This window comes from Pristiophorus japonicus, chromosome 7, assembly GCF_044704955.1.
Source record: "Pristiophorus japonicus isolate sPriJap1 chromosome 7, sPriJap1.hap1, whole genome shotgun sequence".
Lineage (NCBI taxonomy): Eukaryota > Metazoa > Chordata > Chondrichthyes > Pristiophoridae > Pristiophorus > Pristiophorus japonicus.
In genome coordinates this window covers 116,228,785-116,252,123 of record NC_091983.1, presented here as the reverse complement: position 1 = coordinate 116,252,123, position 23,339 = coordinate 116,228,785, and the positions used below count along the sequence as shown (strand labels likewise).

At 41.2% G+C, this 23,339-nt stretch overlaps 1 protein-coding gene across 1 annotated transcript in view; it reads right to left on the bottom strand.

Moving 5' to 3' along the window:
* Window positions 1–21,687, bottom strand: part of themis (thymocyte selection associated) — a 49,595-nt gene extending 27,908 nt beyond the window's left edge. Inside the window, exon 1 of the mRNA XM_070884443.1 lies at window positions 21,597–21,687. Within this exon, the coding sequence (XP_070740544.1) occupies window positions 21,597–21,687 (91 nt within the window). The remainder of the gene's footprint in view (window positions 1–21,596) is intronic.
* Window positions 21,688–23,339: the final 1,652 nt, after the last annotated feature.

Genomic DNA, 23,339 nt, shown 5'->3' with positions numbered 1-23,339 from the left:
TGCTGTTGGGGAGGAGTTAAACTAATATGGGATGGGAATCTATGCAGGGAGACAGAGGGATATAAAGTGGAGGCAGAAACAAAAGATAGAAAGGAGAATAGTAAAAGTGGAGGGCAGAGAAACCTAAGGCAAAAAACAAAAAGGGCCACGTTACAGCAAAATTCTAAAGGGGCAAAGTGTGTTAAAAAGACAAGCCTGAAGGCGCTGTGCCTCAATGCAGGAGTATTCGGAATAAGGTGGACGAATTAACTGCGCAGATAGTAGTTAACGGGTATGATGTAATTAGCATCACGGAGACATGGCTCCAGGGTGACCAAGGCTGGGAACTCAACATCCAAATGTATTCAGCATTTAGGAAGGATAGACAGAAAGGAAAAGGAGGCGGGGTTGCGTTGCTGGTTAAAGAGGAAATTAATGCAATAGTAAGGAAGGACATTAGCCTGGATGATGTAGAATCGGTATGGGTGGAGCTGCGGAATTCCAAAGGGCAGAAAACGCTAGTGGGAGTCGTGTACAGTAGTAGTAAGGTTGGGGACAGCATCAAACAAGAAATAAGGGATGTGTGCACTAAAGGTACAGCAGTTATTATGGGCGACTTTAATCTACATATTGATTGGTCTAACCAAACTGGTAGCAATACGGTGGAGGAGGATTTCCTGGAGTGTATTAGGGATGGTTTTCTGGACCAATATGTCAAGGAACCAACTAGAGAGCTGGCCATCCTAGACTGGGTGATGTGTAATGAGAAGGGACTAATTAACAATCTTGTTGTGGGAGGCCCCTTGGGGAAGAGTGACCATAATATGGTAGAATTCTTTATTAAGATGGAGAGTGACACAGTTAATTCGGAAACTAGGGTCCTGAACTTAAGGAAAGGTAAGTTCGACGGTATGAGGCAGGAATTGGCTAGAATAGACTGGCAAAGGATACTTAAAGGGTTGACGGTGGATAAGCAATGGCAAACATTTAAAGATCACATGGATGAACTTCAGCAATTGTACATCCCTGTCTGGAGTAAAAATAAAACGGGGAAGGTGGCTCAACCATGGCCAACAAGGGAAATTGAGGATAGTGTTAAAGCCAAGGAAGAGGCATATAAATTGGCTAGAAAAAGCAACAAACCTGAGGACTGGGAGAAATTTAGAATTCAACAGCGGAAGACTAAGGGTTTAATTAAGAGGGGAAAAATAGAGTATGAAAGGAAGCTTGCAGGGAACATAAAAACTGACTGCAAAAGTTTCTATAAATATGTGAAGAGAAAAAGATTAGTGAAGGCAAACATAGATCCCTTGCAGTCGGACTCAGGTGAATTTATAATGGGGAACAAAGAAATGGCAGACCAACTGAACAAATACTTCGGTTCTGTCTTCACGAAGGAAGACACAAATAACCTTCCGATTGTACTAAGGGACAGTAGGTCTAGTGAGAAGGAGGAACTGAAGGATATCCTTATCAGGCGGGAAATTGTGTTAGGGAAATTGATGGGATTGAAGGCGGGGCCTGATGGTCTGCATCCCAGAGTACTCAAGGAAGTAGTCCTAGAAATAGTGGACGCATTGGTGATCATTTTCCAACAGTCTATTGACTCTGGATCAGTCCCTATGGACTGGAGGGTAGCTAATGTAACACCACTTTTAAAAAAGGAGGGAGAAAAAATGGGTAATTATAGACCGGTTAGCCTGACATCAATAATGGGGAAAATGTTGGAATCGATCATTAAGGATGAAATAGCAGCACATTTGGAAAGCAGTGACAGGATTGGACCAAGTCAGCATGGATTTGTGAAAGGGAAATCATGCTTGACGAATCTTCTGGAATTTTTTGAGGATGTAACTAGCAGAGTGGACAAGGGAGAACCAGTGGATGTGGTGTATTTGGACTTTCAAAAGGCTTTTGACAAGGTCCCACACAAGAGATTGGTGTGCAAAATAAAGCGCATGGTATTGGGGGTAATGTACTGACGCGGATAGAGAACTGGTTGGTAGACAGGAAGCAGAGAGTCGGGATATACAGGTCCTTTTCAGAATGGCAGGCAGTGACTAGTGGAGTGCCGCAGGGCTCAGTGCTGGGACCTCAGCTCTTTACAATATACATTAACGATTTAGATGAAGGAATTGATGAAGTAACATCTCCAAGTTTGCGGATGACACTAAACTAGGTGGTGGTGTGAGTTGTGAGGAGGACGCTAAGAGGCTGCAGGGTGACTTGGACAGGTTAGGTGAGTGGACAAATGCATGGCAGATGCAGTATAATGTGGATAAATGTGAGGTTATCCATTTTGGGGGCAAAAACACGAAGGCAGAATATTATCTGGATGGCGGCAGATTAGGAAAAGGGGAGGTGCAACGAGACCTTGGTGTCATGGTTCATCAGTCATTGAAAGTTGGCATACAGGTACAGCAGGCAGTGAAGAAGGCAAATGGTATGTTGGCCTTCATAGCTAGGGGATTTGAGTATAGGAGCAGGGAGGTCTTAGTGCAGTTGTACAGGGCCTTAGTGAGGCCTCATCTGGAATATTGTGTTCAGTTTTGGTTTCCTAATCTGAGGAAGGACGTTCTTGTTATTAAGGCAGTGCAGCGAAGGTTTACCAGACTGATTCCGGGGATGGCTGGGCTGTCATATGAGGAGAGACTGGATCAACTGGGCCTTTATTCACTGGAGTTTAGAAGGATGAGAGGGGATCTCATAGAAACGTATAAGATTCTGACGGGACTGGACAGGTTAGATGCGGGTAGAATGTTCCCGATGTTGGGGAAGTCCAGAACCAGGAGACATAGTCTTAGGATAAGGGGTAGGCCATTTAGGACTGAGATGAGGAGAAACTTCTTCACTCAGAGAGTTGTTAACCTATGAAATTCCCTGCCGCAGAGAGTTGTTGATGCCAGTTCATTGGATATATTCAAGAGGGAGTTGGATATGGCCCTTACGGCTAAGGTGATCAATGGGTATGGAGAGAAAACAGGAAAGGGGTACTGAGGGAATGACCAGCCATGATCTTATTGAATGGTGATGCAGGATCGAAGAGCTGAATGGCCTACTCCTGCACCTATTTTTTTATGTTTCTATGTAAGGGGTATGGAGAGAAAGCAGGAATGGGGTATTGAAGTTGCATGATCAGCCATGATCATATTGAATGGTGCTGCAAGCTCAAAGGGCTGAATGGCCTACTCCTGCACCTATTTTCTATGTTTCTATGTAGTATGCAAGAGCTTTATTTAAAAATTAAAATTAATTTAAATAAGGTAAAACACAATTTACCATCCATTTTAGATCAGATCTTCTGCGTTCTGCTCACCCAGTTGGAGTGAACAAAAAGGGATGCTCCATTTATATTGGAGTTCTTAAAGGAGCAGATGCTTTTTAAAAAATGTTTATTTTCCAGAACCTGTTCGGGTTTCTTTTGCTTTTTAAAATTTTGTTTCTATTTATTATTTATTTTGAGAATTTTTGTTTCACATTACATGATAATTGTAGAAGACTATTTAACCCATCTTAGTTCATCCATCCAGACTGACTCCAAACTCCTTCCACTGTCTTTACAACAATCTTTATTGTTAAATAATTGCAGGGTTTTCACCTCCATTACTCTATCAAGAACTCCTAATGAATAACATTAGTCACTTATTCAAATTCTGCTCCCTAATGATTAGACATCGATGGTTCTCAATGCACATCATTAATAATGTCCCATATACTTTAAAGCAGAAAACACAGATCTGTAACAACAGCACACAAATAAGGCTATTGGAGCCTAAGAGTGCTAGGCTTTGCTACGGTTGTTATTGTAGCCCTGCCGATATGGAGGAAGGATTGCTTAACTAAAACCAGAAAAGGGAGATTAAGATTGATCTTAGGTCGCTCTTATATACCATACAATTGGTTTCACAGCAATGTTTCTGGGTACCTAGCAGAAAGTCCTCTTAGAATGTTGCAAGGTAACAGAAGAGAGTAAGAAAATGTTTTAAAGTCTTCTCAATGACCAGTTTGTATCAATCATAGATGTACATATATCAAATAAAAAAATATTCCTCGGCATGTATACTAAACATGGCATTTTAATAATAAATAATTTTGGTGTACACAATGTATACATAGGCAACGTCCAAAGGATACAAGAAACACAGTTGATCTTTTTATACATTTTATTTTAAAATACTTACAAACTCCCTCCCACAAACCACAAGAATTGTATAATGCAAAGTGGTTTGGGTTGTAATTGCTCTTAAATTGCGGCATCCATTTTGCATATACCATTGCAGCACATATTATTTGGTGATAACAATTCAAGATGATGTAGCTCTTCTGGCGATGTACACTGGGCATATTTCAAAAGTACTGGAAAGTAAAACTGCACCACATCCTTATTAATATTCATTAGTTAGTCCAAACCTTTGTGGTAATAAGTTTAAAGATATATATACACAAGGTATTTTCTGTAGTCTAACTGTACTGTAACTGATTTACTGTCAGTAATTTACTTCTGCTGTATAAAACATCACATGAAAGTTCAGAAAAAAGTTCTGTAGTTTCATGTAATGACTTAAATTCAACTTAAACAGGACAATGAATAAGGCATGATGCAATTTGTTAAATCTTAAACATATATTTTATTGATTTTAAAATAAAAATGTATATAAGAGCGAATACCACAGTTACAAAAATAGTAAATAACTTAATTTGCCATAATTTGCTGCAGAGGGACAACGAATGGCGTCCACCTTTAGTTAGGCTTGCTCTTGCCTATTTAATCGCCATGAAATTTTGCGCCGCAAATTGCTGAAAGTGCGAGTTAATAATGTCACAGCGAGGGAAACCGAGCATCTGGGACCTGAGTAAACAGGGCAAATAACTGTGCATCTCCTTAACCAATCAGATTGAAGAATTGAGAAATAAACAGCGCAAGGACCGAGAAGGAAGTGTAAATTAGAGTGAATTCAATTTCAAATCGAGTGCAGAAAGAACGGGAAAAAAGATTAGAATGAGAGAGAGTGAAAAAAGAGACAGAACGGAAAAGTAAAATTTTATTTTAATTTAACATTTTTTTAAATCTCCAACAACAATTAAAACCTAAAGGAATGAGACTCCACACGTGTAATAATTAATGTTCAGTGCCAGAGAGGTTGACTGGCAGTTAATAATATCCATCATATCGGTTAAAGGGTACTTAGACTGAAATGACCAGACTTAACTTTCTGTGGCGAGTTTAGTTCGTATCTGCCGCACAAATACAGCAACTTCACGCCACTAAACGCATTTCAATGGGGAGCCAGAGAGTGAAATACCGTTTTTGTAAAGCTAACGGCGGAGTGGCGCATCTTGGACAGCAAGTTTTGGATTTCTGCATTTAGTCTCGCATCTGCCCCTCGAATAAAGCTGCTGCAGCATTTGCGCATAAATAATGGAGAGTGTCGTTGTTATTTTGACAGCAAATTATGGCCCCATAGGATCGACACCATAACTTTGCTAAAAGTGAAGTACAAACTGCGGGTAAATGGGACTTCCGCTGCATTTCTGGCGATGTTACGATGGCAGATTGGGAGCAGCTCGGAGGAAATTCCCAGCCATAGAATCACAAAAATGATACCACAGAAACCCATTCAGCGGATTGTGTTCCTACTGGTGTTAGCTCTTCAACTGAAGTTATCTCATTTGCCTGCTCTTTCTATCTTCCCCTTTGCCTCACCCAAACTCTTTCTCTAAACCAAAGATTTGGACGAGTAAATTATTTTCCTGTCATAACTTACAGCAAAAAAAGGTTCCACAGTTCCTGGTGCAGCTTGTTTTGCAAAAGTTTTAATTTTCCACAGTGCAGTCTCAGACCTTTGGGAATTGCAGACACAGGTATAGATGTTACCTCTCTTCAGTTGCAGAATGATAACTATAGAAAAAATATCAATTGACTTCCTGGACTTTTCAGTGGAGCTGAGGTCATAGAGTAAAAATGTTAATGAAGACACTCAGACACAAGAAAGATTAATTAGGAGACTACATTAATTTTGATTGATATTTTCTGTACTTGGTGAGTTTTTATACACATTGCTAATGACCTTTATTTCTTTATACTTTTTTAATGTGGCACAGAAATTTAGGTATGAAACTTGAATGGTCAGAAAATATGCACTAAAGGTATAGTTTTATTATATTAATTTTCTATGGCACTGTTCACAATAAGGGTGGCAGGTGCATGGGAACAACATCACCTCCAAGTCATACACCACCCTGACTTCGACATATATCGCCATTCTTTCATTGTTGCTGGGTCAAAATCCTGGAACTACCTACCTGGCAGCATTGTGGGAGCACCTTCACCACACAGACTGCAGTGGTTCAAGAAGATAGCCCATCACCACCATATCAAGGGTAACTCTAAAGAGCAGAAAAGTTGAAGGGGAGACCTAATAGATGTATTCAAAATTATGATGGGTTTTGAAAGAGCAAGTAGGGAGAAACGGTTTCCTCTGGCAAGAGGGTTGGTAACTATAGATTTAAAATAATTGGCAAAAGAACTAAAGGGAAAATGAGGCAAAATTTCTTCACACACAAAGGGTTGTTACTGCCTGAAAGGGTGGTGGAATCAGATTCCATATGAACTTTCAAATTGCAATTGGACATGTACTTTAAGAGGACCACTTTGAAAGGGTTATGGGGGAAAAAGCTGGGATGAGGGATTAAATTGGACAGCTCTTTCAAAGAGCCATCACCAGCACAATAGGTCGAGTGGACTCCTTCTGCACTGTAAGCTTCTGTGGGCCCAAATTTCCCCAAGAGTTACTCCGTTTTTTTTGGAGCAACTTGATTTTTCTGGAGTATCTTAAAAATCCCCAATCTGCACATTTAATTTGCGCCAGTGTAAGTGAGTTAATTCGAATTAGTTTAGTTTTTTTTTCCAAAAGGGGGCGTTACCAGCCACCTATGCCTGTTTTGGCCATTTATGCCATTTTCTACAGCTAATAGTTGCTCCAAACTAACTTAGGCCAGCGTATGTGGCCACTTGTGGCCGCACAGAAAACCCTTCCGGAGAGTTAAGAAATCAGCGCAGGTAGCCAGAGATGGGAAGGGAAGGGAAGTGAGAGGACCTTGCAAAGCACTAAACACCTTCACAACAACATTAAAGAAGCATAAAGACCATCAATAATAAATAATAAAAAAATAAAGATAAAAAATAAAACTTAAGTCACCAAGGGCTCAAGGCTGTGCCAAACAACGTACATTAGTTCACACAGATTGGCTCTCCTATCAATATTAAATGAAAACTATCTTTTATAGTCTAAAATGCTCTGTCCATTTCAACATATTGACACCCAAAATCTAGTTAAACGATGGATTGATTCGAGAGTTTCTTCCTGAAATTAAGCAGCATCGATGCCAGCATGTCTTTGGACTAGCTATGACCTCCATCTCTGGATAGCATATTAACATTTCAGATCACCACTTGCCTCGCTCTATGCTGCTAGCTTGTTACGAAAATTCAGAATTTAATATTACAGAAATATGTTTAACTGCATCAGAACTGGACTTTTCTTTAAAGACAAAATGCTACCCCTCCCACCCGGTTATAAAAAAAAGTTCCTTGTATGCAAGTCCTAATGGCTCGTGTATGCAACTGTGCACACTCTGCTAAGCGATTCACTATGGCTGCAGGTGCTTCTAAACAACAGGATTCCATGAACTCCATGGGAACCTGTCTGACAGACATGCAACTCCTGCTAGCACCCCTAATTTACTTCAATCATGGCTCTGTGTTGTACAGCATAGTTTACCAGTGCAGTGCTGTTAAAGAGTATCGGGTCATCCCTTCGGCCAGGGATAGGAGCAGCGAGCATCGGGTCGTCCCTTTGGCCAGGGATAGGGGCGGCGAGCATTGGGTCAGGCTCACAGCCTACAGGACGCGTTGGGAGGGCAAGGAACTACTATGCATGTACGCAGCCTCCACTGCGCATGCGCGTAGCTGGCGGCAGTTTAAGGCGCAGGGCTGTAGCTCCACCCTTTACTGGTTTTGCCAAGCCATGCCAAGGCCTACGACAGTCCACGGAGCTGGGAGAATACCGAGGTAAATTTTCGGCGCCGTTTTTGGAGTACAAAGTCGGTGCACCTCAGGCAAGTGGGCCGTTTTAACAGGAGGGCCAAATTTTAGCCCTAGGATTCTAACTAGGGATGACCAATAAATGCTGGCCTTACCAGAAATGCCCATATCCCCAGAATGTTTTTTTTTTAAATTACGAAACCAAATCTCTATTTAGTGCAAGAAAAACTGACAGTCAACTTCTGATTAATTTGAAGTAGAGGCACATAGATATGCGGTAGCAAAATGATAACATATGGTCAGATTTGTTCTCGACAAAGGACTTGATGTTAGAACAAGTTGGATGAGCTGAATGACATTTTTTAATTCCTAAATTCTTATTGATAAGTGCCTTTTTCAAAAGATTCCTTATCTAATTTATTCATTAGCTTTATCCCTTTACTTCCACAGCCCATCTATCATTATTAAGATTTTCAATTACACCACTTATCTTGGTTAATAAAGCTACTGTTGGTTTGATCTCAAGTGCTCCTTTGATCTTCTGATATAGACTTCTGACATCCAAAAATAAAGGAACCTCTAATTTATATTCTGTATTCGCTTTCTATAACATTTCATCTTTGTGCTCTTTTAACTACATGAGTACTGAATTCCTCAGCTAAGCTCATGTCATTTATACCAGCTGATATTTATGGAATTTGAATACTGATTATTGTAGATTAGATTTAAAGGAACATATAGAACCAGATGGTATTCTCTAAAACAAAATCCCAAATCTCAATCTTTTGTACCCAAAATCCCACCAATGTTAGACTTTAACCGAACAATTTCACTTTCATCCCGCAGATTCTTCCTTTAATTTAGCAACCTCAAATTCAAAGAAAAAAGCTAAAATACGACCAAGCAACGCAGACCATTTTCATCTCTCTCCTCCTTTGCTGCTCGTGTATATGCTTTGAGTCAGAAATCTGTTTTTTAATGGTTTTACAAAGTCTGCATTTTATGTAGTTGATCACAGTCTGTCCCATAAATCATCTGTTAAGTGTGAAGTCATGTTTGCATATATTTTCTTATATAATGTCTCTCGGGTCTCTTCTTGCTTATATTCAAGGAACTTCTCTGATCCATAACATCTATTCCTCTAATGATTTTAAAAACATTAAGTTTCTTTTCCCATTAAGTACAAATTTCACTTTCAGCCTCTTTTCATAACTGTGCCTTCCTTTACTTTTATGAGTAAATGGCCTCAGATTTTCATGCAGCGAGTTGCCCCTCTGTTACACCAATGTAAAACAAAAAACAATTGCCACCCCTTGGTGGCCCAGAGAGGTATTTACAAAAGAGTTCTCTGGGTCAGCTCATTTGCATAACCACTGGAGTAATCTTTGGCATAAATGTCATGCAAAATGGCTTTAAGCAGCTGACGTGCATTGAAACTGCAGTGTTTCAAACATCGCGCTGCTGCTGATAGCTTCCAATCGCCGTCCACATTCCAGTAATCTCACTATACCATATGCACACTGTGGGGCTGTGCCGATTTGAGAAGGGGGGCCGCCATATTTCATTAGGGCAAAAAAAGTATTACTTTTGCATACACATTGGTGGTTCTCTTGAAATCTTCTTGGGCCCCGGACCCCCGGTTGAGAACCCCCATCTTAGATCACTTTCATGGCTGAGTCCAAGCTCTTCAAGAGTGCTTGTCCGTACCTTGAGATCTGGGTAATATTTTGGTGAGTGGCCCAGGAAAATGAACAGGAGACTATGTTTGACAGTTGCTATTAGGTACTGCTTCTTTCAGATCTTACTTTAGTCTTTGAAAGCAGTAGAGGTCTCGATGGAAGAGGTGGAATGGAGGAGAGATGTCCTGTATCCGCAGGGGAGAAGGACCCATCCAGACATATGCTCAGAAGGCAGTGGGATGAGATAGCAGAGGAGGTCAATGCCAGGAGTGTAGCTCCAAAAATGCAGATGCAGTACAAGAGGACATTTAATGATCTCACACGAGTTGTCATGATCACTGAGTACATATTTCAATGCCATATCTTCACCTCCACACACTTAGTACTTTTGCAAGCCTCATACTCACATCTAGCATGCACTGGCAACTATTCAACCATGATAGCCACCTCACCCAAAGATACTGCACTCCCTCTTTCTTTTAAGAGAAGGTGGCGCATAACAGGAGACAACAGAAATTAACTGGAGGGGGAGAAGTGCTGCTGCATGTTTTAACCTCCATGGAGGAGATAGTGCTGGCCATCATGGGTAGGGCATTGCTGAGGCCTTGGCCACTGTTGATGCTGAAACGATTGATGATGAGGGTATCCGCATACCTAATCATCCTCTCATGCCATTTCTCTCTAATCCCTCAATCTCTTCTGACTGAGAAGCTGCAGATAGTATAAGAATGCACTTCTTACTTTCTCCTCTCCCTTCACCACAATCAAACCCTTGTCCCTTTTAAATTTCAGTACTCAAAAACTGCAACCTGCTCAGGCAGTGAAGGAAGAAAGTGAAGATGAAGACACACTGACACTCGATCTAACAGTCGCAGCCACCAGCTCAGATACTGACACTGCATGCATTTTAGAGGATAGGCAGGAGGCGGGATCTGCAGGTGATGAAACACTAGGCACAAGTGGCCCACAGCCAGAGAGGGGGGAAAGGATAGCACAGGTGCCAGCTCGCTGGTGGATAAGTTTGTACACGAGTTCTGCTGCAGAGGACTTTGATGGGCCAGTCGACAGAGGAAGACTGATGGGTGTAGCCACCCAAATGCTTGGCACACTGGAAACGCTGCCAGAAAGCCTGTGCTCAAGGTCAAGGCGCATGAAGGAGTCCAGCATCAATTTTGGCATAGCACTTTGCGCAGAGCTTGGTGCCCATCATTTCCAATATGGAAAGAGTGGTCACCTCCATCAACACGCCTGTGGAACCAACCATGATGCAGTGTCTGATGGCTGATGTCTGCGCTTCCATTGCAGCTAAAGCAGCTGCCACCTGAGGTCTGAGTGGTACAATGGAAGCTCAGACTGCTGTCATGCAATCTCAGCTTGATGCCGTGCAAGCTCAGAGTACTACCGTCACGGCTCTCGATACCTCTGGGTTTGGCATGGTGGCCCCGACCTTCAAGGACCATCAGCAGATTGGGGCCTTCAAAGGAGAAGCGTGGTGGCATAACACTTCAAGGTACAGTGCCAGCCGGTTCAGGAGGGCGACGGCTGTGAAGAAGGCGGCTGGATTAGGCGTCACCAAGGTCTAGGTCGCTAATTAGAGCGTGGGCAGGTACAGCAGGAGTGGCGAGGTCGCGGCAAGGTCGAGGCAAAGGAGTGGCGAGAGATTGTAGAGCGACGTGATCGGGGCCCAGAAGAGGTGTGAGTTACGGGTCGCAGAAGAGACGAGAGCAATGGGGAAGCACGGGCCAGCTCACACTGAGATATGTGTGCATACTAGGTCCGTGCTGCAGAGCTGGTCTCCAGTCGTCTTGGTTAATCCTTGCCACAAGACCTAGCTCTGTCAAGCCCATATGGTGGCTGGTGTGCAACGGCCACCATACGTTAAAAAGATCCATACACAGGCATCCTCCACCCTTTAACATGTAGTTTGGGATCTGGAATATTAGGTCCTTAAATGAAACACCTGAAAACTCATCCCTTTTTAGCGTGGAAGCTAGTCATCCTCGATACGAGGGACTGCCTATGATAATGATGATGCAGTCTTTAAAATAAAGTTCAATCTTCACACTTCAGCAAAGGAAATAATCAGATAAGGAAGGAACAGTGCTTGGCTCACTCACCTGATTCTCAGATAATTTCACTGTATGCCTCACAATCTTGAATTACCACAACATCAGCAGCACCAAGCAGGCAGCAGGGCTTGACACCAAGCCATGAAAAAGAATGCAGAACTTCTCTGATTCAGATCTCCAAGCCCTCTTGGAGGTAATTGAAGGCAGGAGCTACAGACTCCTGGGTGGCCACTACCAATACCAGAAAAAAAGTTCAATGACCTCACCAGATTTGGTAAGGTAATACAGTGGACACTCTTTTCTTCCTTGCCCAGTCTGGGTACCAGCACACTCTGCATTGTCTTAAATCAACTATCCCCCATAGTGCCATCTGGTTAAGAGGAGCCTCTAACTTAACATCTTGTACTATGGCTACTCAGCTTTAATAGCAATTACTTACATATGCAACACGATAAACTCCTTCTTCCATTTTAACAGGCTGATATTCCCACATCTTTGAATTTAGCTCTCCATTGTAACTTGCCACACACTCAACTGCTAGCCTTCCACTCATTAACTTTATCCTCTTGCAGGACAAACTAGTCCACATGTCCACCAGAGGCAGGCCACTGGAGAGGAGATCCCATCATTAACCTAAGTGAGACAGTGATGTCCACAGTATACCACCAGCGCCATGTTAGTGACTGAATAACTACACGGTCATCCTGGCATCCCTGTGAAGTAGCACACAGCACCAACCCTTCACCCCTTCTATGTCTTCTTAATCCCAAGGGAGCAATTCTTCTACCCTCCTTTCCTATAGATGCACCACAGCAACAGGGGGCAGAGGAGGAGTAAGATGATGATGATGAAGAGGAGGATCAGCCAAAAAGAGATTTCTTCCTGGTAGCTTATGGAGATAATGTTGAGGAAGAGAATGATGAGCATCAGGCTACCCAGGAATCCCAACCGCCTGATAATACCATCTCTCAGGACAATAGCACATGTGGTCTTCCCCCTCACAGCAACACACCAGTGGAATGTGGGAAGAGACCAGGCTGTGCAGGAGCAAATTTCTATAAGATGAAGGCCACCTTATTTCCATTGGCTTTTTGTAGAGCACAAGGAGCCCACTACCCCCAACGATCCTGGCCTTCAGGTGGCACCCAGAAGAAGCAATAGAATAGATGAAAGAAAGGCCCGTGTAGGCATGCTGGGGGAAAGTACAGTGTTAAGAAACAGTAGGCTGATTGTGTGCACTTTGAAATTCACTATACCCTGTACCGGGAAAATGCTCATAAAGCAGGATTTTAATAACCTTCTGACCTACAGACGTTATGGCTCACACAAAACCAATTTGTTCCAGTCGTACTATAGTTCTGTCAACTCTCACAATTGAGATTTTTTTTTAAGTATGTCACTCACGATTTCATGATACAAGCTTATAATATCTGAATTTTGAGACTTCTGAGATTTTGACTTCTGGGCATTTTACCTGTGGTTACTGTGATTTGAATACCCAGCTTCGTGTAGTGGTGCAATGTAGAGGTCTGTTTTTAAATTTGCATAATTGTTCATTTGTTCCAGAATACAAGGAGAAGAATTAGATCTAATTATTAAATAACTTTGTTGTCACGGTCTCCATGCGTTTTCCCTTTATCTCTAATTCCTTCTGATTTCTTCACTGACCTTCCCAACCCAGGACTTTCAGTACAAGATCTGCAGAACGAGCAGGGTTTGTGCGCTTAATGGGCTTTTCGCGTTCTATATTTTATGTCCTTATAACTAAATATACTCAATAAAGCATAATAAGCTTTAGCACAAAGAGTTGGAAAAATAAGTTGATATTAAATTCATCTATACAAAAATATCTTACTGTGATTCTTCTTTTGGTGAAAAGACAATTTTAAAAAAATAAAACAGTATTTTAAAACACTACAGGGCTAATTTTCCAAATGTACCTCCCAGCGCAGAGCCACAACTATTGTGTTCCACCAGGGCGTGGATGAAGCTCTCCATGGCAGTACGATGGGCCCTTTTTTTTTTTGAAAGGCTCTAATGGCAAATAAGCCAAACCTAGAGTTTTTTTTAATTTATTATTTGTCATTAAGGATTTATTTTAAAACAGTATATAAATGCAGGAGGGGCTTTATCATAACATTTCAAGATTTGTATACTTTGGGGGTTGACAGTATTGAAATACAACATAGCAGAGATTTCAGTGCAGATTTACTACCCCTCCACCTTTGGCCACAGTTTTAGATCGAAGCGTACTCAAAGTGCACTGTTGCCGACCACTCTTGGAACCGCTGGGATTTCCTGTCCAAACCATTTAAAACACACGGGGACAGCTCCAGCACTGGCCTATCCGTTGGCAGGGACCAGTGCTCGTGGAGGAAAATCAGGGGTCGCTGTATCCTTGACCTCTGTGACATGGAACTTTCAGCCTTTTCCGAGAATTCCACAGACCCTCCAATTAATGGGAGTCTCGGAGCAGGTTATAACACTGTGTTCTTTGGGCACCCTTGCGCTGGGGTATCTGGCCAATATTCATACTGGAGAATGAGGAGGCAGGCCAGGAACACCTCTTTTGAATAGTTCTGTCAGGCTGTAGGTGCGACCCAAGATTTATGCCCAAGGAAAGCCAGTAAAGAGTGGACACCTCGTGAAATGGGTCTCCATCCCTTGATCCTAATCTTTGCATCCAAGGAACTGAGTGTTCCTCGGGATGAAGGGCCTAGAAAATCGGCCCTGTTTTGTTTCACAGATAGAGGGCTGTTAGAATATAAAATGCTGCTGACAGAACAGGAATTTTGTTCCCTCGGTTAGAGTAAGAAACTGTGACAATTAAAGATTATCATGATGTAACAGTGACTACACTCCAAAAAGTACTTTGAAATGTCTGGTGGTCATGAAAGGCACTATATATTCTTCTTCAAATATTTTCTCCATTTTTATATTTTTATATTAACAGTTCACATTCGATAAATGTAATACCCCCTGCTTATCTATTACAATAAATTATTTTCAAACCAAGACTCCGATTTAAACTGGTTAAACAAAATTTCAGGTAAAGAGCCATTTTCTTTATAACACTGACAATTCTTTTCAGATGTCATCTATCCTGAAACTAATTAAGTGCATGTTCCACAATAAACATTTTCCAAATCTTATTAAAGTTGAACAATGCCCTAGGATAATAAATACTTGATGTGAAATAAACTTGTCTAGTATATTAGATAACTCTGTGGTATATTTTAAACCAATTAACAACCATGATAAAAAGAAAACAGGGGATTTAATATGAATGCTAAGAAGGGAACAGTGCCAGTCAGAAAATACACTCCCATTATTCAATGCCAGCTTGTATGTCACCTTCCCACTAAAACCATCTAATGTGTTAGTGACATGCTAACATCTTATCAATAATCACAGGCTTATAGTTCTTATGGAAGCGGCTTCCATTATGCTTAGACTGATTCTGGTTCACAAAGCCTTAAACAGGTTAACACCTCTGTTAAAATAGCAGACAAAGAAGCCAGTTATATATAAATAGCCCTGCACAGCGTAATGTGACGGTACGTGCCTGACCATAATATATCCTCCTTTTCTATGAATTACTCCATATTTCATTGATCCAGAACATGCACTATTTATAATGTCTAGTCACTATATATAAGTGAGATCAATTACATGAATCAGTCACGACCACATCATGAATGAAGACACTAATTGCAAAATAGGTTTGGATAAAGTAGATTGTTTGACCCATTTGATATCACCATTCCAGAACACCAACACTACCTCATATTGGGCCCAAGTTTCCGTGCTCTGGAAAAATGGCACATCTCGATAAGGTGCGCCGACTTTCTGAAAGAAAAAGGGTGCCGAAAACTTACCTTGCGATTCTGCGAGTTCTTCAGGACGTCTTCGTGCTCGGCGTGGCGCAGCACAAGGGGTCGGGGGCAGAGCCAGGTCCCGACGCTAGAGTGTGCGCGCATGTGCAGTAGCTCCAGGCCCCTGAGGCTGTGTGGGGGGGGCCCGAAGCACGCCGCCCCTAGCCCTGGCCGAATGGGCTCACCAGGGCGGCGAAGATCGGACTCGGGCCTCCCTCCTCTTCAGCTTCAGGTCCCGCTCCTGCTCCCCCTGCCCCACCCCCCCCCCCCCCACGTCCCATTCAAGTCCCGCTCTGGCTGTGTCCCTCCCCCCGTTCAAGTCCCACTCCAGTTCCCCCCCCCTTCACCCCCCCTCCCTCCTCCTCTTCCCCTATCCTCTTCTTCCCCCCCTTCCTCTCCCTCTCCCGCTCTTCCACCCCCGACCCCTCGCTGTCAGAAACACAGGGAGACACTGACAGAGAGCGAGACACTGACAGAGACAGAGAGAGACACTGGAAGGGCCCCGTCCCAGCACATTGTTGGAGGTCTCAGTGCTGCAGTTGGTGAGTAGAAACTTAATTTTTTATTTATTGATTTTTAAAAAAAAAAATTTTGATTTATTGGTTGATTTATTGATTTATTTATCATTTATCATTGATGATGGCTCTTTATAAAAGTGAAGTGTTTAATGTTTGTAAACTCCCCCCCCCCGCCCCCATCTCTCATTCCCTGATTTCTAAGTGTAGGCAAGGTTTCTCTGAGTGTACAAAAATCTACACTTACTCCATTCTAAGTTAGTTTGGAGTAAGTTTTCGCTGCCTGAAATTGCAAAACAGGCGTAAGTGGTTGGACACGCCCCCTTTTGAAAAAAAACCTGTTCTAAAATGAAACTGTTCTAACTCACTAGAACTGAGTAAACTAAATACCGAGAATTGCAATTTCTAAGATACTCCATTCTAAACCAGTTGCTCCAAAAAAATAGGAGCAACTCAGGCCAAAACTGGACCCCAATGGGAAGCTATCTTCTCATTGCCACATCTAGCTGTTTTTCTAAACGAGTGAAGTATCCTGGTCTCAAACATTCTTCCCAACAACCTTTTCCAACTGTTGATTGCCTTGTGTGTACAGAAATGGTTTCTGGCTGAAATTCATTTCATATGATCATACATTTCTAATACTTGTAGTAGGCTTTAAACTGAAAAAAACATTAGTCTTTTTGTAACCAAAGAAAATCAGCAATGCAATGGAACACCTGCGTAAATGTGATTTTGAATTGTACTGGTATTTAACCACTAAAGTTATGCAGGAGAGATTTCAGGAACTGGTGGTTTAAAGTACATAAATCCTTTCCATATAATGTATTTATTGAAATATGATGTTAGAAATATCAGCTGGCACATTAGCAGATAAGTGTTTAATGTATTCATATGACATTCACCTGTCAGTTATTTTAATGCAGTGTTGAGTATTCATCTGCTAATATCACCAACAGAAATCTCTATACTATTTAATATCTATTCCATTTGATAAGATTTATTTTCTTTCATATTCCATATCATCCCTCCCTGGAATCTTGCTTCTTTTTAAAATTATATAATTTTGTAACCAATTATTGTTCTTAACTAGTTTATTCCTTTGGCCTTTTGTCTTCCTTTTTATAATTAATCATTGCTTCATGTTACGTACCATTTGTCTCATTTAATAGGTTTGGGTTTTTGGTGAATGTTTGTGCTCATCAAGGATTCCACTCCTGGAGAATAGAACATTTTTCAATTTCCTGAAATTTGTGTCAGTGTGAAGCACTGTGAACCACTAGATAAGGTACAGGCACGGCAGATGCAGAGCAACACTCTCTCCCCATGCCTTAACCCCAAACACAGAAACGCAATTGAGTCAGACTGCTCATTTGGTGCCAATTTCTTCAGAATTATAGGACTTCTCTGCCATAAGTGCACCTCCCACTAGGAACTAAGTCTGTCCAAACTTATTTTATATAAGAATCTATAGTCGGCACAAGAGCGGAGAAAGCGTAAGTATGCTAACTCACTTTCATTAAAAAAAGCACATTTTTCGCCCATTATAATCACCAAGTTCCCAACATACACACAACAAAAAAAATCAAAACCACTATTTTCAAATTGGTCCTAAGTGGCAGTCCCGATGTTGCTGATCATCTGCACCTACAAGTTGAATGCACTAAATACAAAAGTATTCCACTGGTGTGGCCCAGGTCACAAGTACAATTAACATCACAATGTTGCAGACACTCACATCACATGCCATATAATCCCACTCCCCCCATTTCTATTATTGTAAAACATTAGTCGGGAATAAAGTTCTGCCGGTCAGCTTAAATTGCTGACTGTAAACCATAAGTCCGCACGTAACATTAGTTGTATAAACTTTTTTATGTTGTTAAAGATAGTGAGACTGAAAATCTGAGGTCCCTTCACACTCTACCATCATAACTCCAGCGGAAGGGCCATCAATCAGGCTGGGACCAAGCGTTTCAGGCCCCAGCCTTCCCTGGCAGTTTCTGCGGGGCCATGTTGAGGGCAACGCTTCCACCTCACCTGACACTCTCATACAACCTCCGGTTGGTGTGGAGCATAGAATGTTTTGGTGCCAGGGTTGTCGCAGTTGTGTGGGATGGACTGGTTGGTCTGGGTGCTCTTTACCTTTCCGTCATTGTTCATAGGTTTATACATAACCTTCAGGGCTGCTGACTGAGGGTCGTGTGGTGCAGACATGATGGGCCGAAATAGGCTCCTTCTGCACTGTAGATTTATATGTTTCTATTAACCAGCAAAGCTCACTCAAGATTGATCATGAACAGGAAAGCAGGTTGATTTTGTCCATCTCTAGTATAGGGGCACTGTAGTCAGTTGTACAGAAAATATATATTTTCTGATTTTATTGATAATTCAGTGCCAATCTCTGAATTGTGGCAAGTTTCATGCTGTGGATTCACGTGACCCAGAAATGGGGTTGACAAAATGAAAATTGAAAATGGCAGCTTGAGTCCAATTTGTGAAGAAGCCGGAGCCTGTGCTCCACCTTGCCCCTCATCACCTGGGACTCTGTAATGTTTCACTGGATAGTGCTTGTATGTACTCCAATAAAACAATGCAATGCAATGAGGTGCTTCCCTACAGAAGTACATTGTAATACAGAGTTTGTTACACAATTTCTACATTGTTACATAAATTTCTATCAAAGCAGTTGCTCAGAAGTGAACATTGAAATTAGCAGTTTGAGCCCAATTTGTGAAGAAGCTAATTATATAAGTATTTTATATTGAACTGAAAAACTGGATGAAATAAAATCTGATATATTTGAGTATTATTTACTATAAGAAATCAGTGATTACTGGGCCTGGCTGTTGGCCATAGTGAAAATGGCAGTAATTTATTGGAAGTTTAGATTCCAGTGGTATAAATGCTTGAAATAAGATTTACATTTGATGTTTTCTGTAGCTGCTTTTCAACCTCTTTAAAGCTAGGTTCAAGTGTGACATCATATATAGGATACTTCTATCAGCTCAAGACTATAGGAGAATGCACAACAGAACATTTTCTTTCCACTGTGAAGCATCAAGAGGTAAATCACGGAATAGAACTTGACTGTTGAGTCAGTTAAATAAATAAATGTATCTAAAATGGAACAGAAACATAAAATAGATGTGTGGGTGGGAAAGGGCACTTTATTTTCTAATGATAACTTTTTATTTTCCAGTCAGGATGATGGGGAAGGAGAAACTTGAAGATAAAGCCCAGTAGAAAACAGGTATCTATATGGAGGCAGGAATGATTAATTTGCAATTTATTTTACTTTAATCTGCAAAACTTACCTCTTCCCATTTATTTGTGTGCAAAATTTCTTCCAATTTACATTCATTGTGTAACAATAAAAGATTTCTGCTAATAATCTGAAAACAAATATTGATATTGCTAGAAATAAGAAGTTAACTTTATATTTTCAGCAGTGGAACGCTGTGTTGAAGAACCTTTTTTCATTATGTGCCCATAACTAATGCTTCTTAAAACGCTAGAGGATGTTTTTTTATTGCCAGCTGTTCGAATGGCTACCATATATTCAGTAACAGATAATTAGAGGAATAAAATCTCATAAAATCAAATGGCTTGTTTCAAAGGATACATGATAATTGTAAATATAGACTATAAATCAGGACACAAATTATAAGGGAAAGAACATTTCTGGAAAATAGCAGTAACAGCAAAGCGAACTACGGAGACTCAAGGAAATTGAGATACACGTTGAAATCTAGTGAAGTCCTCTTCATAGGATCGTATTACTTCAGGGCCCTATGATTTGCTTAAATAGACAATTCCCGTAAGTAGGAATATTCCCTCACTGATAATTTTAGAGACCTACAAGTTTACAAATAACAGGAAAGAAAATATTGGAGAATCAGCGATCAAGCTGCAGAAAAACAGCAGGGAGCAAGCTTCACAGCACTTTTGGATACTTGGTAAGCAGGCTGTATTGAAATAGCAGGGAGCTGGAGAGGTCACAGAGAAACATCAAAGACTTTTCCCAGCAAGCTGCATTGAAATACTGGGAGCAAATCATACATTGGGTACTCAAGAGCATGGGTTGCATCAGGAGCTAGGAGGTAGGCTGCTGAGAAACATAAAGATGCTGCAAAGAATCCTCAAGAAGCTAAGAGCAAGCTCCAGAGAAATACCCTGTATTGTGTCCGAGCAGAGCAGACTGCACAGAAACAGCGAGGAGCCAAGGACCTTCAAAGAATTGCACTTCAGTTAAAAAAGTGCAGTTTCAGAGATGCTGGTTGATCACACCAGTGTACACATCTAAAGGTATAAATACTGGGATATTTTCTCTGTTAGTATATATAACAAAATCCATTGATAAAGAATGATTTTAATATGTTACACATAATATACTGAGGTAAATCCTCCTCCACTGTATGTTCTCTGTACATATCAGCACTCACATATACAAACATCTCTCAGGACAGAGAATAGTGTGCATTTTTACTTTGACTGATACCCTTCAATGAAATGTTGTGACATTATAACGAATTGAGATTTTCGTTTTGATATTCCTAACGAGGATGATTTCCTGACTCGAACTCCATTGGAACTATATGTGGAAAAATGGCAGTGTTGAGACAAGTGCGGACTGCGTTGTATCAATTTCTAGTGAACTGAAGAGTTCTGTCTAGTGAACTGAAGAGGAAAACTTGCGGTTTCCAAAAAAAAGTTACAAGAACTCTCTTCCAAACATTTCCTGAAATAACTGGATTTTATTTCTACATTTACAAATAGTAAATGTTAATGTAACAATTAAAGATAATGTCGCTCTCTTTTCCAATTTTTCACCAGATTAAGTTGTAAATAAACTCCTAAATAAACCTCTGCAGAATTTCAAGCAATTAGCAAACCCTCGTTCGTCCACTTCATTTCACGGAATTTTTTTTGGATAAAACGGTGGATTAAACTGAACATTACATTTGAACGATGCGAGAAGACAACCGTGTCGTAAAGAAAGTGCCAACTAGACAAAGGGGTGTTTGTGTAAAGTAAGCGTCGTTGAGTATTGCAACATTTCACTCACATCAAGCACACATTTATTTCATCGGTTTCTCTTGAAAATAGTATTTGATGCCGAGAAACTGATAAAAAGAAAATATAAACATTAGCAGAATTCAGACCAAGTCTGATTTAGATTAAAGCTATTTTGAAATCATTTAACTTTTAAGTCTGCGAAACTCCAATGTCGCCGGAATGTAAGTTCCCTGCACTGTGCTGAAGTTCTGTGCACTGAAAAGTTTCACTTGCGCCATCCTGTCAAACACGCCAGAAAAATCAATACATTATATTTATTTTACATGATTATTTATTTATACGTTATTTATTATATAAGATATGCAGAGAACAGGTCGCAGAGACCCGGTAAATCACACCACCTAAAATCCAAGCTTTACCTTGGAAGTAAATTCCAGACTGGATCTGCATTATTCTCGGAAGAGTTGTGGGATCGAGCGAATCAATGAAGCTCTCCAGGGTTAGCGCCATTCCCGTGCGATTTTCCTCACCGACTTGCAGAGAGCGGTCACAAGTCGATGCCGCGCGCCGAAAGTGTTCCTCGCGCTGCCCGGGCGCTGTCACTCAGCCGCTGCCTCACCCACCTCTCCACACCCACTGCCGCCAGGCTACAACACAGGTGACCCGCTCCGCTCCAATTTGCTGCAAGCAGGAGAGATTCTCCGCTCAGTGCTCCGAATCCAGAGGTTGCTTTTCCAGTTTCAGTGCATTAGTCAGTTCTTCACCACAGCACCCTATATGCAACGTGCAGAACAATAGTGGGCGGCCACCCCGGAAACACAATCTGCAAACTCACATAATGAAACTTTGCAGCGCTCCTCACAGGGTGGGTTGTTATTTCTGAGAAGAGCTAGGTATCAGGATGAGGCGGTAATGTTTACATACATAATCAAACGGATGCTGAGAAGGCCTCGAATACTGAGATTTATGAAAAAAAGCACCTGAACATATGTAACTTTTACAGTATTTCATTTATTATATGGATCAGTGGGTGATTTGCAAAGAGATGCTTCTGTGCAAAGACCGATTTTTTTAAAAAATCAGATGGACACCGGCTCTACTCTTCATTTGGGAACATTCAGCAACACCTTGTGTCAAAACACTTGTGGGTGAGATGGTAGGTCCATAGGTTTCAGTATAATAACTGACTAAAAATGCTAATGGAAGCTGAGGAGGAGTTTTCTTTCACACCATTTGAATTGCCTGTGAGGTGAAGGAGAGTTGCCCTTTTCTGCAGATACAAATCCCACAGGCTGTGCGCCATGTGGTTACACACTCATCAAAACACTCCAACACTGAACCCTCCCTACCAGAGATTGCGGGTCAGGCGGAGCAAATCATTTGCATGGGCAAGTGGGCGCAAGTGCCTTTTGGTGTCCTCCTGACCTAGCCACAGCTCCGATTACCTCCGAAGACCAAACCAAGAAATTTTCTTTAAAAAAAAATCAGTCGAGAGCAAGGTTTCAGGCTTTGATAAGTGGTGCCCATGTGTGCCATTGTGGCAAATACACCTTATATTATTCAGTGTACTGGCCACCATTGATGTACCAGGTTCTAATCCAGGGGCAGGAGCGAGAAATCCCAGATAGAGAGTTCCACTGACTTGTCATTTGCCTTGTGTTGTAGGTTAAGGAATTATCGATATATTGTATGTAAAACTATGATAGGAAAATGAATCTTAGAATTTGAAGGAATACATAGAACAGTTTATGTGTTTAACTCTTAAATGATGTGGAGCACACTGAGAAGAGCCCAGAAAATGAAACCTGTAGAAACAAACACATTTCAAGAGGCAGAGATAACACATTCAAAGAAATCAAGCAGGGAACCAAATGTGTTAACAAATAATGAAGGGATCATACAGCAGGCAGTCTGATAAGGGTTAACAAATGTTTCTGTGCTGAGATTGAACTAAATTCCCGTCTCTCATGTTAACAAATGTGTTAACAAATAATTCTGTGCTGTGACAGAACAAAATTCCCATCTTTCAAATTAACAAAAGTGTTAACAAATAATGCTATGCTGAGATCGAACGAAGTTCCCGCCTTTCATGTTAAACGTTTCTGTGCTTTGTGAATTGAATGTTTTCTTTGATCGAACCAAATGCGGTAACAAATCTGTTA